The sequence below is a fragment of the Zingiber officinale genome, chromosome 8A, assembly GCF_018446385.1.
Source record: "Zingiber officinale cultivar Zhangliang chromosome 8A, Zo_v1.1, whole genome shotgun sequence".
Taxonomy (NCBI): Eukaryota; Viridiplantae; Streptophyta; class Magnoliopsida; order Zingiberales; family Zingiberaceae; genus Zingiber; species Zingiber officinale.
The window spans coordinates 66,568,152-66,586,536 of record NC_056000.1 but is presented as its reverse complement, the minus strand read 5'-3'; the positions used below and the strand labels follow the sequence as shown (position 1 = coordinate 66,586,536).

At 35.4% G+C, this 18,385-nt stretch overlaps 2 protein-coding genes across 2 annotated transcripts; both read right to left on the bottom strand.

Annotated features, from left to right (window-relative positions):
• Positions 1 to 11,208: 11,208 nt before the first annotated feature.
• Positions 11,209 to 12,429, bottom strand: LOC122012587. Its single transcript, XM_042569180.1, has 2 exons — positions 12,281 to 12,429; positions 11,209 to 12,001 (listed from the first exon to the last, which is right to left on the bottom strand). The coding sequence occupies exons 1-2, from the start codon at positions 12,339 to 12,341 to the stop codon at positions 11,358 to 11,360; spliced, it is 705 nt and encodes a 234-aa protein (XP_042425114.1). The 5' UTR covers positions 12,342 to 12,429; the 3' UTR covers positions 11,209 to 11,357.
• A 3-nt stretch (positions 12,430 to 12,432) lies between these two features.
• On the bottom strand, positions 12,433 to 14,347 carry LOC122010937. The gene is made up of 2 exons (XM_042567400.1): positions 12,643 to 14,347; positions 12,433 to 12,446 (listed from the first exon to the last, which is right to left on the bottom strand). The coding sequence occupies exons 1-2, from the start codon at positions 14,345 to 14,347 to the stop codon at positions 12,433 to 12,435; spliced, it is 1,719 nt and encodes a 572-aa protein (XP_042423334.1).
• Positions 14,348 to 18,385: the final 4,038 nt, after the last annotated feature.

Below are 18,385 nucleotides of genomic sequence, written 5' to 3'. Positions count from 1 at the left end.
AAAATTCAAATTATTTTTTTGTTTTTTGTAATGCATATGTGTATGCATTTAGTCCCACATTGCTAAGCAAAGAAGGTTGGAATGGCCTTATATATGGAGTCACTCCATCCTTGCTTAGCAAAGTTGGGTGGACCTACACGCATGCGCGGGTCAAGCCCAAATCAAGTGGGTTCGGGGGGTTCAAGCCGGAAATTCATAAACCGGGCGTGATGCACGCGATTATCGCGCGCAGGGGAGGTTCAAATCCCCAGCTCATGGGCCTCGCACTTGCAGGTGGCCCGGTCCATTTTTGCCAGTCTCTAGTATGGTTCGGTCTGAACCAAACCAGTTGGTCTGTTCGTTTTTTGCTAGCCTCCGGACTCAGAAGGCGAAGCGACACTCCCACGTGAGGAAAGGACGCAGGAGGCGAAATAGCGACGCATTTGTTCGCTGGCGAAGCAGTGCTTCGAGTCTCTTCATAGTGAATAAAAGGGGAGGCGATGTGCCTCTCTTATTCACTCAAGCTATTCCTGTTTTCTTCTCCTCTCTTCTCTGCGATCTGAGGTCTTTTTCTGATTCCCGAGTTTTACAGTCCTGAGGCTTGGTCTGTGCGATCTGAGGTTGGGTTCGAGTGTGATGATCGTCTTGGAGTGCACCTACAATCATCACGAGTGGTTGTCGGATCTTGGGAGGATTTTGCCGGAGAGCCTTTGCACCGTGAGGCGACGATAAATTCTCTAAAGACAGTCGGCATGCTGACGCTTCAACCCCGGATAACTATTTTCTAACCCTGCTCTTTTATTTATCTATTTATTGCATACTAGCTGTTTTTGTGCAAATACATTACTGTATTATTGCTTATAGAATACAACATTTCTAGAGAATTTATCGCCTAGCATTGATAGACATGATGAATGATAGGGTGACAGGACCTGATGAGGCTAGTGCCAGACCCGAGAGATTTTTCGAGCAAAACATCATACGTTGGCAACAACGGATGAAATTTTGGCTTACTACGCTAGGGCTATTCTTCGTTATAGAAACAGACCCTCCTTCACCTAATGAAGAGGAACCTGCCCGTAGTGTTGCCTTAGAGAAGTTTAAGCAAAGGAATTATCTCTGTCATGGGAGAATCCTGTCTGCCCTCTCAGACGCACTATTTGATGTATACTGCTCAACATCTTCGGCTAAAGAGTTGTGGAAATCTTTGGATAAAAAATATAACTCCGAAGATTCTGGATTAGAAAAGTACACTGTGGCAAAATTCCTAAACTTCAAAATGGTTAAAGGCAAATCAGTGGTCGAGCAAACACATGAATTCCAAGTTCAAATTCATAGTTTTGCTGAAGGAGATATGCTATTACCCGAAAAATTTCAGGTCTTGTCTATCATCGAAAAATTACCTCCGAGTTGGGAGATTTTGGCATGACTCTTAAACATCGGAGAGGTAAAATCTCTCTAGAAGATTTGATGATTGATATCGAAGAAGAACATCGGAAGCAACATAAAAATGATGATACAAGAATGCCTATGGACTTTATTCCAAAGGCAAATGTAGTAGTCTCATCTGACAAGAAGAAATTCAAAAATCAGAAAATGAAGAACAAGATAAAACCCAAGCCAAAGGTTCAAAAGAAAAATGGAACCAAGCCGTGCTAGCCATGTGGGCAAATTGGACATTATGTCAAATTCTGCCCTAAGAAGAAAAACCAAAGCAATACGTTCAACACCAAGGCACAAGCAAATGTCGTGACTGCTAGTGACGATACCAGTAATAGGTTTGTTACCTTCAAACCTGAACTAAACTTGATCTATCAACCTAATGAATGGTTAGTTGATACAGGTGCTAATGTGCATTGTTGTGCTGATCGCTCTGCCTTCCTTACTTATCAGGTAATTAAAAGCACTTCCGTGACCATGGGGAACCATTCTGCAGCCAGGGTGTTTGGGATAGGACAAGTTGATCTGAGGTTCACCTCTGGAAAAGTCCTGTCACTGCATGAGGTGCATCATGTTCCAGCGGTCCGTCGGAATTTGATTGGCGGGTCAAAGTTAGTCCGTGCTGGTTATGAGCTGAACTTTAAATGTAATAAAGTTGTAATATTATATTTAGGAACCTTTTTGGAAAATATTACCTTACTGAAGGTTTATTTAAACTCAATGTAGAAAATGCTATCTTAAATAAATCTACTGATATTGGTTGTTCATATAACATTGAGTCTTATGATATATGGCATGACAGATTAGGACATGTCAATTTTAATACCGTGAAAAGGATGATAAATCTTGACATGATTCCTAAGTATGCTATAAATGATAAAAAAGAATGTGAAGTTTGTGTGCAATATAAACAAACCCGAAAACCCTTCAAATCAGTTGATAGAAATTCTGATATTTTAGAATTTATCCATACTGATTGTTGTGAGTTTAACGGTGTAATAACGAGAGATCATAAAAGGTATTTCATTACCTTCATTGATGATTACTCTCATTATTGTTATGTTTATTTACTGAAAACTAAGGATGAAGTTTTAGATAAATTTATGATTTTTAAATCTGAAGCTGAGAATCAAACAAATAAAACTATTAAGAGGTTAAGGTCTGATAGGGGTGGAGAGTTTAGCTCGAACCTGTTTCAAAAATTTTGTCAAGATACAGGTATAATTCACAAAGTAACTGCTCCATATAGTCCTCAATCTAATGGTATAGCAGAACGAAAAAATCGAACCCTTGAAGATATGATTAATTCCATGTTAGGCAGTTCTGGGTTACCCAACTTCATGTGGGGGGAGGCTCTATATACTGCATGTCATGTGTTAAATAGAGTCCCCGTGAAGTCAAAGGATAAAACCCCATATGAGCTTTGGAAAGGCCGAATGACAAGTTTGAAATACCTTAAAATGTGGGGGTGCCTTGCAAAGGTACTAGTACCTGAACATAGAAGAAAAAAAAACTTGGTCCAAAGACCGTAGATGGTATCTTCTTAGGTTATGCTCAAAATAGTATTGCATATAGGTTTCTGATTATTAAAACTGAAATTTCTGGAATAGATGCAAATACTATTGTAGAACTTCGTGATGCTACATTTTTTGAGGATATATTTCCTATAAAGACGAGAACACCTCAGTCTATATCTGGTAATCCAACTAGAGATATACCTACTTCCGTAGAGGCCCCATTATCCGTAGAAGGTACACCGTGCTCAAGTCACTCTAGACTAGATGAATCTAGTAAGCATACAGAACTGAGAAAGAGCAAGAGGCAACGTGTGTCTACGGATTTAGGCCAGGACTTTATCACCTATAATATAGAAGGTGACCCTGTGACATATAAAGATGCTATAGCTTCTCCTGAAGCTAAACACTGGAAAGAGGCCATTAAAAGTGAAATGAACTCTATTATCTCTAATGTCACTTGGGAGTTGGTAGATTTACCTCCTGAGTGTAACATCATAGGATGTAAATGGGTGTTTAAGAGAAAACTAAAACCTGATGGGTCAGTAGATAAATTCAAAGCCCGCCTAGTTGCTAAGGGATTCAAACAGAATGAAGGGATTGACTATTTTGACACTTATTCTCCTGTTACCAGAATTACTACAATCCGAGTGTTAATAGCATTGGACTCCATATACCATCTTGAGGTCCATCGAATGGATGTCAAAACGGTATTCCTTAATGGAGATCTTGAAGAAGAGATATATATGGATCAACCTGAGGGACATGTAGTTTCTGGAAATGAGAATAAAGTCTGTAGGTTAGTCAAATCTCTTTATGGTTTGAAGCAAGCCCCAAAGTAGTGGCATGAAAAATTTGATAGAGTTATGCTATCGTTTGGCTTTAAAATGAATGACTCTGATAAATGTGTGTATGCTAAAATGAAAAATGATAATTGTATAATCTTATGCTTATATGTAGACGATATTCTACTTTTTGGTTCTAACCTTTCTATTATTAATGAGACTAAGGTCCTCTTAAGTGGTAAGTTTGATATGAAGGATATGGGTTGTGCTGACATGATTTTAGGGCTAAAGTTGACTCGCTCAACTGATAGAATAGCAATTTCTCAGTCACTCTATGTTGAGAGAGTATTAGAGAAATATGGCTATAGCCAAGTTAAATCTGTAGTCACACCCTATGATCCTTCAAAAACTCTCCACAAGAATAAGAGTGGTGTGGCAGTATCTCAATTAAGATACTCACAAATAATAGGTAGTTTAATGTATTTAGCAAATTGTTCTAGACCTGATATTTCTTTTGCTATATCGAAATTGAGCAGGTTTACCAGCTGTCCGGACAAAACGCATTGGGATGCATTAGACAGAGTACTCAAATATCTAAAAGACACTATATCCTTGGGCTTGTGGTATGGGAGATTCCCTGCAGTCCTGGAGGGATATAGTGATGCTAGTTGGATAGCTGACATTGCTGAGTGTAAAGGCGTTACTGGTTATGTCTTTACACTTGGAGGCGGTGCAGTTGCTTGGAGGTCTGTTAAACAGATAATTATAACCTGTTCTATATCTGAGGCAGAATTATGTGCTTTGGATACCACAGTAACTGAAGCTGATTGGCTTAAGGGTCTTCTTTCTGAAATTCCCTTGATGGTGAAGTCAATACCTTTTATTTTAGTACACTGTAATAATCAAACAACAATAGCTCAGATTAGAAGCTCCAAGTATAACCAGAAACAGAAGAGGCATGTACGAATAAGATTAAAGTCTATTCGTGAGCTAGTGTCTCTTGGAGTGGTGTCATTGGACTTTGTAAGTTCAAAAGACAATATTACTGATCCACTCACTAAAGCACTTGATTCTGAGAAAATCAAGAGATCCAGTAAGGGAATGGGACTGAGGCCTGTCCTGGTTTCATCTATAACGGCAACCCAACCTATCTGATTGGAGATCCCAAGAAGTAGGTTCAATGTAGTATAAACAAGTTATAAGGGTGAAATGTAAGCATCAAATTGATTGATATGTAATCTCATAGTCTCTTCCCTGGATAGATGCTTGACTGCTAGTAAGGATGAGCTTAAAAGTTCTTAATGAGTTCAAGGTCTTAATGACAGGATGCTCGCAGTACATCCTTAGAGAACTCACCTATGTAAGTGTAACTGTGTAGCCGCAGTGTGGGGGGTCTAGGCAACTCTCCTTAGCACTTATGAAACAAGATTCGGTGGCATGGCCGTAATGCACCAACCCAGAAGAATTCAACCGTCGCCCGTAATGAGTTGTTACCAATTGACTTTCACATATAAAAGGTTTAAGTTCAAGATTTAGTTCACTTCAAACCTATGTGCATAAGATTGGTGTACTTAGGTGAAAATTCAAACCGGAAGGTATTTTCACTAAAAGCTCATTGCAACCAAGCTTCAGGACATATTTTTATTTTCTACCGAAATGATTTGAATTTGTAGGGGATTGTTGAATTTTGTTTTAAAAAATTGTTTTCTTTTGAAAATTCAAATTATTTCTTTGTTTTTTGTAATGCATATGTGTATACATTTAGTTCCACATTGCTAAGCAAAGAAGGTTGGAATGGCCTTATATATGAAGTCATTCCATCCTTGCTTAGCAAAGTTGGGTGGACCTACACGCATGCGCGGGTCAAGCCCAAATCAAGTGGGTTCGAGCCGGAAATCCATAAACCGGGCGCGATGCACGCGATTATCGCGCGCAGGGGGAGTGCAAATCCCCGGCTCGTGGGCCTCGCACTTGCAGGCGGCCTGGTACGTTTTTGCCAGTCTCTGGTATGGTTCGATCTGAACCAAACCAGTTGGTTTGATTCTCCAGTTCTGTTCGTTTTTTGCTAGCCTCCGGACTCAGAAGGCAAAGCGACACTCCCGCGTGAGGAAAGGACGCAAGAGGCGAAACAACGATGTGTTTGTTCGCTGGCGAAGCAGTGCTTCGAGTCTCTTCATAGTGAATAAAAGGGGAGGCGTTGTGCCTCTTTTATTCACTCAAGCTATTCCTGCTTTCTTCTCCTCTCTTCTCTGCGATCTGAGGTCTTTTTCTGATTCTCGAGTTTTACAGTCCTAAGGCTTGGTCTGTGCGATCTGAGATTGGGTTCGAGTGTGACGATTGTCTTGGAGTGAACCTACGATCGTCACGAGTGGTTGTCGGATCTTGGGAGGATTTTACCGGAGAGTCTTTGCACCGTGAGGCGGCGATAAATTCTCTAAAGACAGTCGGCACGCCGACGCTTCAATCCCGAATAACTATTTTCTAACCCTACTATTTTATTTATCTGTTTATTGCATGCTAGCTGTTTTTGTGCAAATACATTACTGTATTATTGCTTATAGAATACAACACATCCAACCTCAAACATTCCACTTCCACAACGTAGGCACCGGCCCTCACGGCGTATCTCTCCGAGGACAGGACTGGATTATAGGGACAAGTAACCCTAATATTTTCTTGTCTTATCTGTTGTTCGCAATCGCCTCCCGCTACCGTGGCTGTTGTGGTCGCCGCGCGGTGAGGCCGCGAGCCTTCCAGAATCCGACGACTGTGGTGCACTGTGATTGAGATCCAAGATGAGATTATTTTGGATAAAATTTGTTCCTTTTTAGTGTGCTCTGTATGAATTCTTCAATAGATCGGCGGCTGTGGTACACCGAGATCGGGATGAGATTTGCATTTTATTTTTGAGTAAAGATTGCTTTGTTTTTTTGTTTGTTGCCTTCTAACTCTTGATGAACAAGCTATGTAATTGTTCTAAAAGGAAGAAGAGTTCATTTGTTCTTCTTACTTATGTCAAGAACAGTTTCCGTTTTCTATTTTGTTGTTAAAATAAAACTCAATTTATTATTTGTTATAGAACTTGTCAGTTTCATTGTTCTGCTACATATCTTAATAAAACTAACTAGAACAGAAGAGCTCAGGTTTAAGTTAGTGATTCATAGTCTGATGAAACTTAACTCTTTCAATCTCGATAATGAGAAATTGACATAGGATCAGTCTCGGATGCGTTGAGGTGTTTCAAGTAGTCGATCCACAACTCAGTCATTCACCTCTACTAGTTTCACTTGAAAATCTGTGGATCTTTGATATGCTAATGCTCAAGAAATCATAGGTTTGTTTTGATTGGTTTGGTCGAAACAGTAGTGTCTGCATTGATATATTTAACCGTGAAAACACAATAACTAATCTATAGGTTTAGTTAGATTGGGTTAATGATGAAACATGACATTTCTTTATGAAAGAGGGGAAGAAGTCAACTGATAGGGCCCTATAATTTCTACTCTTTCTTTGTGAACAATTTAAGAGTGTGACAAAAGCTCCACTTCTTACTTTATCGATGCCTCTTTACTCGTCTTTGATTGTAAGTATCCAGAGCTTTACCTTATGTTCAGGAGATAAATCAAACTAACTGAATAAAATTACATCTAAAGTCCTGCTTAGTCCACGTTTAATTTCTGGATCCGTCCTTGGACAAAATGTTATCCGAATATGAGATGAAGCAATACACCGGACCAACATTAACAATAAGTTACCAAGAAGAAGGAGAAGACAAAACTTCGTCTGAGATGAGCACCGAAAGTATCGATGAAGGAGGAGCTTTAAATTACGAGTTCGACACGATAAGTGAGGTACAATTCTTATCTCCTGATTAGCTTTATGAGGCAATTAAAATGTTTTCTAGAACATTATGTAAATTGCAAACTAAATATATGCATTTGAAAAAAAATAATAGTGATTTAAAAATAAACTTAGCCAAAGCATACCATTGGAACATTTTGATAAAATACAAACAAAAAATGCAAAATTGACAAAACAAATAGATTTATTGAAAAAGAATGATGCATACTCAAATTTTTTACCAATTTCAAATTTTAGAAATAATAGAGGGCTAAATTAATATATTAAGAATCATATGAGCCAAATGATAAAAATTCATAGGAATTATATTCCATGAAAATTTATAATAAATCTAGTGGTTAAGAACTTATTTTGAATTCTGAAATCATATTTAGTCTAACTAAAATTAATTCTTATACATGCTTTAATTTTAATTTACTTTAATTTTTAATATTATTTATAAAATTAATTTTTTGTATACCTAATATTCATGTTTTTTGTTGAATTTTTTTTTGTGGTAAATGATAATATTATCTACTAACATAAATATTTTTGAAAATTTTTGACCATTATATTATTTGTTTATATGTTTTTCTTTCAAAAAATTAATTTTAATGATTAAAATTATTTCAAAAATTAATTTCTGAAAAACTTATTTTTTATGTATAATGAAGTATGTTTTATATTAAATTAAATTTTTTGAGATTTTTTTACAGCTATATAATTATTTATATTTTTTTAAAAATAGGATTTTTTAATTCAGAGATAAATTTTGAAAACCATTATTTTTCGGCCAAAGACCCTTATATTTTGAACGTTGTGAATAATCAGTAAGATTTTTAGATAACAAATTCTATTTTTAAGTATTTAAATTTAAAAATAATTATTTCTGTTTAAAATATTTATTTTGATCAAAATAAAAATATATTTTTGTGAAATTTTTTTCCTGATTAGACATTTTCTATTCGAACATGAGAAATTTTTTTTTAGTAATTTTCAATAATTAAAAATAATTTTTATTTTTTTATCAAAATAGAGAATTAATTGATAAAAAATCATTATCTTTGAAAAATAATTTTGGTAAAAAATATATATAGCTAAAAATTCTGTTTTAAACCTCTATAAAATTTTTTATTATTTTTCTAATTATTTTTCAATTTTTTCCAACATGTTTTTCATATGATCAAAGGAAAAGAAAAAATAAATATTAAGTTAAGAGAGGGGTATATTATTTGATATTATTTTCCCAAACAATGTTCTTGAATTGATTGTATTTTTTTTAATAATTGCAAATTTATATTGTTTTATTATCTTGTTATAACCCTAATTTAACTTGGGTTGATATATATCAAAAAAGGGGAGATTATAAGTACCACGGGTTGGTTTGATGCGATCAACCGAGTTAAGTTACACTCTGCGTTTTTAATGTCGTGTGTCTAAGTGTGTAGGGACTTAGGAACGCAAGAAATCGAGCGGAAGATACAGTGAGGAAGAAGGTTGACACGGGAAGTGAGTCGATGGACTCGGTGCATCCGTGGGGCGAGGAGCTACGGAAGAGTATATTAGCGGACGAGAAGGACGCGTGCGACTCTTCCGAGGGATGAGAATCCGGGGAGGAAAACTACTCGAGGAGAAGGTCGGAGTTGGGTTTGGGTGAGCTCAACTTTGGATGGCCAGAGGATCATTCAAGCGACTGAACAAATTAATACTGAGTTGACTCTATCCAGGCGCATAGACCTAGTCCAAGTGCCCAGACCAGTCCCAACCAAGTCAGTGTTCAAGCCGTTGCAGTGAGGATCAGTATGGAGTCCACGTCAACAGACTCCGGGCATCCAGACCGGGTCCAGGCACCCGAGACCCGGTAAGTCGTTGATGAAGATCCGTTGCAAAGTGGATCGAGTTGACCATGTCCAGGCGCCTGGGAGTTGCCACATTAGCGAACAGCTAACTTCGACCAATGGGCTATAAATAAAGCTCTGGTCCTCAAATTTTGAAGAACACACTATATTTTCATTTCCAAATTCATACTTTAATTTTGTTTGTGCTTTAATGTCTGTAAGAAGATACTCCACCTTCACGAAAGAAATCTTCTAGTTAAGCTTCCACTCTTTTGGATTAGCAACCTCTCCGATTACAAACTAAGTAAATTTGTGTACCTCTTATTTTTTTTATGCATTTATTTTATTTATTACAATTAACTATCCCCTTGCTAAGTTCAATAGCAACAGAATTTTCTAACCTTAATTGCAACTATTCACCTCTCTTTATCCAATCATTCGGGACCATCAATTATTTGTGTTTTCGTCAGATAAGCTCTCTATTTTTTATTAAAGTCAAATGAACGTAAAGTGACATTCCCATAATATTTTTACATTATTTGATCATTCGACCATATAAGAGTTAACATCTAACTTCTATATTGTCGAATAATCATATAATGTATTGCATAAAATAGTTGGTAGATTCTATATGTTGTATAAGTTAGATGTTAAAAAACTAATTACTAGTTTCTACACGACCGAATAATCAAATATGTAAAGATATTTTGGACATATCACTTTAAAAGGAGTGCAGATTTGACATTAATAAAATTGGAATGCTCATTAACGAAAACACGGATGCCCATTTAATTTTGAGAAAATTACGTTTTTAGTTTTGTAATTTACACTTTTTTTTCAATTTTAATTTTATTATGAGTCAATTTATATTTTTTATTATGAGTCAATTTATATTTTTAGTCCTGTAACTTGTAATATTTTCCAATTTCAATTTTTTTTCCTCTAAAATTAAAATTTTTTAACAGAAAATGATGAATTGTAAATTGAATTTGAGGATTTTGATGTTTTATGACCCATGTGCTTTTTATATTCCAACCACAAATTAAATATTTTCCATTGAAAAATTTCAATTTTGAAAGAAAAAGGACTGAAATTAAAAAATATTACAAATTACAGGACTAAGAACATAAATTAACTCATAACAGAACTAAAATTAAAAAAAGATGTAAATTACAAGACTGAAAATATAATTTTCTCTTTAATTTTTACCCTTTTGTTTTTTACCATGTTGACCAATAAACTCGCTCGACTAGATTGACCCACTTGGCCTAATTGAAAAAGATCGTTTTGCTTGGCTAAAACGAAAACACGAATGATGGATGCCTCTAGTCCTACGAGACGTGACTTTCTCAATTGACTTGCCCAACCTATTCAATCCATTAGACTTATTAGACTCTATTAGCATCCTCAACTTGATGCCCGCCGTGCCCTTATCTAAGCCCCCGTCTAATTTGCCCAAACCACTTAAGGATCCGGTTTGATCAACCTGCATTATCATTGGTCCCATCTTACATTCATTATAAACAAGAATATATATTATTTTTAAAATTAAATAAATAAAGAATAACTATCATATAAAACTTATAAGTTAGTGTTCAACTAATCATAAGAACATTTGTTCCTAGCAAATTCATAGGAAATACATAGCCTGAAATTTATGAGAAATTAGCAAACAGCTATAAGAATTCAGTAGTCCTTAAACACACAATGAAACAATCCATTGATCAAATTCATCTAATATTTTGTTTCTGAAAGAAACCATTGATCAAATTCATAGTAAACATTTTTCTCTCAAAAGAATTCTCTTGCTAATTTGCAAATTGATTTTTTTTTTAAAAAAATCTTAAAATGAAGGATGACAGTATAAGCAATACATGTTTAAAAAATTCATCAGCAGTTCTCTCATACCTGTCTCTGCAGCGGTAGGATTTCAAATGAACTCAAGCACTCTGGATGAAATATCAGTTTTGTCGATAGGGCTTCCAAAAGCACAAATCTTTCACAATGTCATCTATCAAATTCGATAGAATGACCCTCTCGATCTGTCTCCCTACCACATCCATGTCCTCATACAACATGGTTGGCCAAGTTGTCATCTTCATATCTTGAACAACAATGCTATCTAGAGTGTCAGACTCATGCATAAAAGGGTTCAAGTACAACTTGATCTGATTCCATAAGTCCTCCAACAAATTTTTTCCTTCTGATGGTGTGGCTGGACCTAGAACCCATCTCTTCAGCATGGGACATCTTATTTTTGGACTGAGCATGCTTTGCAGAGCCTCATTTACCAAGTCGAACAGAAGTTTGTGTCCTATGGTTACATCGTTGTTGTAACCGATGGAAAACTCTGTATCCACATGGCCATATTTGTATGCTTCTTCCACTTCTTCAAAAACCTGGTGTGAGATTGGCCTTGTTAATTCATCCAACCTTGAGTTTGAGAGATCTGTGGAATTATCCTCGTAAAACCCAGCAGTGATGAGGATATCACGCAAATAAGATGCGTCCTTCTCTTCCATGTCATCTATTTCTTGCTCTTGAGACTTCTCTCCAGTTGACTTATCGTGTCCACCATGCTCAATATTTTCAGGCACAAACGGTTCTGCCAAAGAGGTGTATCAAATTAAGTGTAAAAGCTAGTTTATAAAACAGTTCAACATAATAATAAATTATTATTTTTTAAAAGGGAAATAGAAGTATGCAGATCTGAGATAGTTGTTTCATGTCCATAGTCATAAGATAAAATATTTAGGAACCTAAATTGTGTAATTCTAGTTAGAGTCAATCACACTCACATATCATTAGAGAAACAAAACTACATGTTGTTCATGATGGTAAAACCATAGGTAGATGTTAAGCATACTAGTCGAAAACTATCTACCTCTAGCTGGAGCATCAGTGCTAAACTCTCCAGAGATACACGATGACATATGATACTCCATGACCTCAAGTGGAGATATAGGACTCGGGTTATCTTGCCTGCAAAACTCATCAGGAGAAACACTAGATACAGAGGCTGGGCTTGGTGGCACCTCAGTAGCGTTTTCCTGAGACCAAACAGTTTATTATAGAAACAAACGATAAAAGTAGTCCCAGATATATACAAAGTTTGAATAAAAAACCTTGCCTGCAAAATCCCAGAATTGGTAACAATAGAGGGCACAGTTTGTGTCTCTTTCACTGGATAGAAGTCACTTTGAATTGGTTCCTTAATCAACCGATTCTTGTTTCCAAACAACTTACCTCTAAGATTTAAATTATGTTTTAAACTGGATAGTGTTTCCTTTATGTTGAAACTATCTTTCCTCTGTCTTCTTGCTTCTGATAAATTATTAACAGATGATTCATGTTTTCTACAGATTCGAGCCCCAGAAATGTGCTGGTCCTCTAAGAGGAGCTTCCCAAAAGCTGTTCCGGACACTGGTGCAGAGAATGATCTGGTTAGGTTTCGCTGTGATTCTGAGTCAACAGCCAGAAACTGTTGAGTATTTCTTGGAACTGATTCATGTGCAGCTTTCTTGTTTTTCCAGTAATCTGATTTTTTACCTTTATTTGAAAAGTCAGATATCACCTTTCGTGTTGCTTTCCCTGTCGTGAAGGAAGCACCTGACTGTCGTCCATGTTTAACTAGAGGACTCTCAAAAAAGAACTCATTTTTCAGTGCGTTCTTTGGTTTCTCTGCTAGGAATTTCCTCATCTCTCTTCTAATGAACTCAGGCGAATCGAGTGCATTGATTTGTGTGTCACCCCTAAATGATCTAGTTGAGTCTGATCGCATTAGAGTAGCTCCCATGTCTCTACTCACACTTTCTCTTATTCGTTTCGCTATGTCACGAGCAATTTGCTTTGTGTCAACTGACCTTTCACCAAATGAAGACCTCACATCAGTTCCTCTAAATTCAACATTGTTTCTGCTCCTTCCTTGAATATCATTTTTGAGCCTTTCCTTCACCTCCTCAAGAAAATCCTTCATGCTACATTCCTTCCCTAACTGATTGGATGATGCAGATAATTCTCCCACAGTGCCATCCATCTTGTAAAAAGTAGGTTTCAGGATCACTATTCGTGTAGGTGAACTAGGTCTCTCCGTCTTACTATCAATCTTAATGCCTGGAAAGTGTTCAAAATAGTTCATTTTGGTATCAAGTGTTGTATGCATGAAGGTGTTTGAGAAAGTTTGGGACTGTCCGTCCAAGTGTGTGTGTAAGTTGGTCACTTCTCGTCTAGCTACAGTTTGTTCGGCTGATGAACCAACATCTACAAACTCTGTAGGTTTCTCTTCAGCAAAGTTTTCCTTTGCAGTAAGATATTTAGTCAATTTTTCTTTGTTCAAAATTTCCTGTGCAACAGTTTGATAATCCTTGATATCTCTCAAAACCTGATTCTTTTGTGACCCCGAGTGTTCCCACGACTTGGATGCTTGCCATGACTCAAATTCCTTCTTGAACTTCTGCAGCAGCTCCTCCTGTGGATGTTTGCGTGGACATGGTTTTCTTATATTTTCAGCTTTTGAATCTGGTGCACTACCATTCAGAACTAAGCTTCGTTTTAATTCTCTAGAGGACGTAGAGCTATGTGAAGTTTCTTTAACTGAATTAATCAGATTGAGGCTACTTGTGTCCATAGATTTTCTTGAGCTGTAGATTTCATGTTCATCCTTGAGAACTTTTGGACTTGGTTCTGGCATTGAGTCCATTCCCATCAATCGGGCCACAACACTTGGTGCAGCATGACTATCACTTGCCTGCCTAGAAATCTCTCCATCACTCAACTTCTTAATAAAGGTTCCATTGAGACAGTTATTCACTTTAGATGAGTGGTGTTTCACCTGAAAAGAATATTGATATTCAAAGGCTCTTTGATAGAATATCCATGACTGCAAATATATGTTTCCAGGCTGCGGAAAAGAAAAACTTGTAGTGGAAGTATGTTGTTTAGAAGATTCCATCATCTATGAACTCAACACTTTGGCAATCAGTGGTAGAGAAGATTATTGCAGAATTGGGTCAAAGAATAGCATAGTATAAATTGTATAATTAATCTAACAATACATTGCATAATCAATCCAACAAATACAAAGAAAAGTATAGCGAATCATTTCTACAGATTTTTCTCAAAATAATTTTTAATAAAGAGAAGTTTCCAAAAATTTAAAATTGTTCAGATGTCAAAGGGGAATGGATCTAATATCAGAATTCCAGACGCAGGCTTTTTTTTAACTCTTCTTAAAATAGAAATGACTTCTTCTTCATATCAATTGAACAAAATTGCATAACAGGGTGAGGGTGAAAAGTTCATAAAAATTTGAATAAGTCTAAGACTGATGTTTAATCATTGAAGTGAGTACTACATAGTAAAGCCTTATCTAAGTCAAAAGGTTATTCATATGTTAGAATAAAAGGATGTCATAGTGACAAGAAGCTCCTAATTCTGATGTGCAATGTTTAAAATCTAGGCATCCTCATCAGACAATCACATATTTGTAAATACGACACATATAGCTCACCGAAACCTCTTCGGTGACATAGTGATACCCGTAAGATGTGCTAATGGGTATATCCAAGCTATTCCGAGGAGCTTCAAAACCTACCATAATCAACAAAGTCTTCTTAGGAAAAGGAAAGATTTAGCAATGATGATAAAGCAAGAGATTACAAAAACGAAAAATTGAAAAACAGCAATAATTTTTTTTTTTAATTTAAAGATCCCAATCTGTAATCTAAGAAGGAGCGCAGTTCATACCATCCTCATGCTTCTTATGTATGGATTTGTGGGATTTACCCAATTTGCTGGAGTCAAAAATTTGTGTTATTCCTCTCATAGGCCCTGGCATTCTCCCAAAGTACACAATCCTTGTGCTTAATCAAGTTTGCTTATCCATCGTCAAAACTGAATTTTCCTATCAGAAATTTCAATATTGCAAGAGTCAAAATTTTATTTTTTCATGCAATTTAATCAGCTATTATCACCAAACTCAACATTAACTACTGAATGACTTGAGATTCAAACTTCCCTTAATTTATCATAAAGAACACAGCCAGATGATAAACATTGAAATGTCAATAAAAACAATTGCAACAAGCAATAATACAGGTACGGCATGAAGCAAAAAAATGAGATAGAAAATCCAAATTGGAGGCAAAAAGCTCTCATCAAAATCACAAGGAAAATAAAATCAATTGGAAAATCTCAATCACAGAAGCGGAGTTAATTTTTAGCTGAGAAAAACTACAGAAGAAAAAGTTTCCCATAGCAAAGAAATGGATCATCTACTCCGCTAACCAATACGAAGAACAAACAAGTTCGAGATGCAAAGGTTGACCTGACTCCACAAACCTGCTCCGAAACGAGCACCAAATGCCGCATTAAACTTGCGACCCCTAGAATCAGAAAAAGGAGTCAAAATTTTTCGTTTTCGTCAGGAAAACCTAATCCCAAAACGCGAACAACTTGAATTAAAATCGCAGAGATGAAAGACCAAACCTTTAGCACACAGCCCTCGTTTTCATCCTCCGCTGCGATCGAAGAGGCGAGACGCATGATGATGATGAGGAGGATCGAAGAAGAGATTTTAAGTACGAAGACAAGAGATCGACGAGGTTGAAGCCGGCCGTCTTTTTAACCCCAGCACGAACCCGAACCGTTTCCCCCGTCGCCGGCGTTTCTCCTAACAAGCTTGCAGTGGCAATTAAATTATTTTTTAAACAAATAATTAAGGGAAAAAAATATATTTGATTTTGTAGGGCTTTTACTTTGGGATTAAATTAATTTTACTTTCATTTCATTGATTGAAAATAGAGAATATTTTATTTTACACTGTATTTTATTTTATATATATTTCTAGTCCCTAGATTTTTAATGATTTTGGAGTTATAAAGTGTCTCAAATTCCTTGATTTTATTTTTTTTAAAATAAGTATTTTATATTTTAGCAATGTCTTTATCTAATATTTTTTAATAACATTACTTTAATACTATTGGCCAATTTTAATTAAAACTGCTCATTCTAATTAAATTATAACACTTCTAATTAATATTGAACATTTTTATCAAATTATTTAGTAATTTTGAATATATTAGAATAATTTTGATCAAATTTATTATACAAGAAGTGTCATTTTAATACATATTTTTTAAAAACACCTTTTAATAATAAATGTAACTAAATATTATCTTTTTAATTTTTGTCATTTAGAAATTAATTTACGGCACACAAGCTCCGCTATTTTGAAATAGTTGGTAATTAGATACAAAGTATAAGGATAAATGAAAATTTTAAAACTATAAGAGATAGTTGAAAAAGAGTAAAATAATTTTATTTTTTTATTAAAAAAGATTAAATATATTTTTTATCGGCGAAATTAATTAATTAAAAGAGGTTACAACTCACAGGGAAAAGAATACAGAGGCTAGTTGGCCGTTGCTTTTCCCGCATTGCATTTGGCGCCATTTTTATAACGGTTTAATCTGCCGTCCCAAACCGACGCGTGCCGCCGATTCCGGTGTCTCGCGGAGCAGGATAACTTTCAACATAATTTAATTATGCATATTAACTGTCAATCTATGTTTATTGTTTTTTTTATAATACATGTATATAAGTTTTACGATCCACTTAATTTTTAATGTGAATGATCAGCTCATAAATATATTATTAATTAAATTCAGAAAATATAAATAGATCGTAAAGAGATTCCGGACTTCATGATGGTTCGAACTCAACGTAATATGAAATTCGAACTCTCTACATGGAAACGAGTCCTGCTGCTTACTCATACAATGCCCCGAGGCTATCTATTTTTATTTTTATAGTTCAATATTTAAATTTTACCCGAGAAGAAGTTTGTTCACTGATTTATCTATCGAATAAATTTATATTTAATCGTACCCTGCATCTATAATTGATTTGAATTAAATTATTATTATTTTTAAATATAAAGAACAAAGGTACGTACATTTTTTTCAAAATGGTTTTGCACGTTGAAAAATATCAAAAGAATATTCCATCCTAAATTTTTTTAAACCGATCTAGAGATTATTTAGGATAAAAGTCCTAGACGAAATATTTTTTTTTTAAAAAAAAATATTTCATTAAAAATCGTCCCCATCATATATTTTTTTAATAATTATGAAAAGCACAACCAAACATCATGAAAGTTTGACCATGTCATGGCCTCCTAATTAGGAACTAATTAAAAGATGAGTTGTAACATGCACAATCTTGTCTGTCCAAAGAAGATAGACATTCTCTTTAAATTGTTAATTAATTGATTAATTAACTAAAGTGTTAATTGTTAATTAGTCGATTAATTAACTAAAGTGTTGATCAAAATAATCCATGACAATTGTAAAGATTAGGTTGCACCCTAAAGCAACCTCTTGATTACTTATGTGTCGGAAAGGCAACCCTAGAAATCTTCATCCTTTGGGAATCAAAATTTTCAAAGAGCATGTGGGCCCAAAACTTCTCCTTTGATCGAACGACGTATCACTTGACAACGACAAAAAAAATATCAAGCTTCTTTTAGTTGAAGACACTCACGACCCTGCCATGTCACATTATTCGATAGGCAAGCTAAATGAGAGTATTTCTCAACATAACACAGTGATACTGATCGTCTAACCCTAAAAATATTTGAATTAATTTCACTAAGTTAGTCTTGTAAAAGGTTAAGCCAAGGAGGCATTACATCGTCAATTTCATCAATTTGAACTAATGTCTCGTTTGATCATCAAAGACCATCAAATTGATCTCTCCTTATCTCATCTTCGATCATGACTTTCCACATTGTGGGTCTAAACTCTAAAGGGTGTTTCTATCTTTAGTTGTATAGTAGTCATGATGATGGCATGTGTTGTGCACTGATAATGTGCTTGACATTCTATATGGATTTCTCCTTTTCCTTTTTTTATCACCCTTAATTAGAATGATAAATTAAAGGATGACCGACAGTCGGTATCTAATTTTTTAAACCGACTTAGTTGACCAA

Excerpts from the sequence above, each read along its gene's own strand:
- LOC122012587 (XM_042569180.1), bottom strand. The coding sequence starts at position 12,341 with ATGGAGTATCATATGTCATCGTGTATCTCTGGAGAGTTTAGCACTGAT. Across the intron at positions 12,002-12,280 it reads CACTGATGCTCCAGCTAGAG|AACCGTTTGTGCCTGAAAAT; the intron begins GTAGATAGTTTT and ends CCTCTTTGGCAG.
- LOC122010937 (XM_042567400.1), bottom strand. The coding sequence starts at position 14,347 with ATGGAATCTTCTAAACAACATACTTCCACTACAAGTTTTTCTTTTCCG.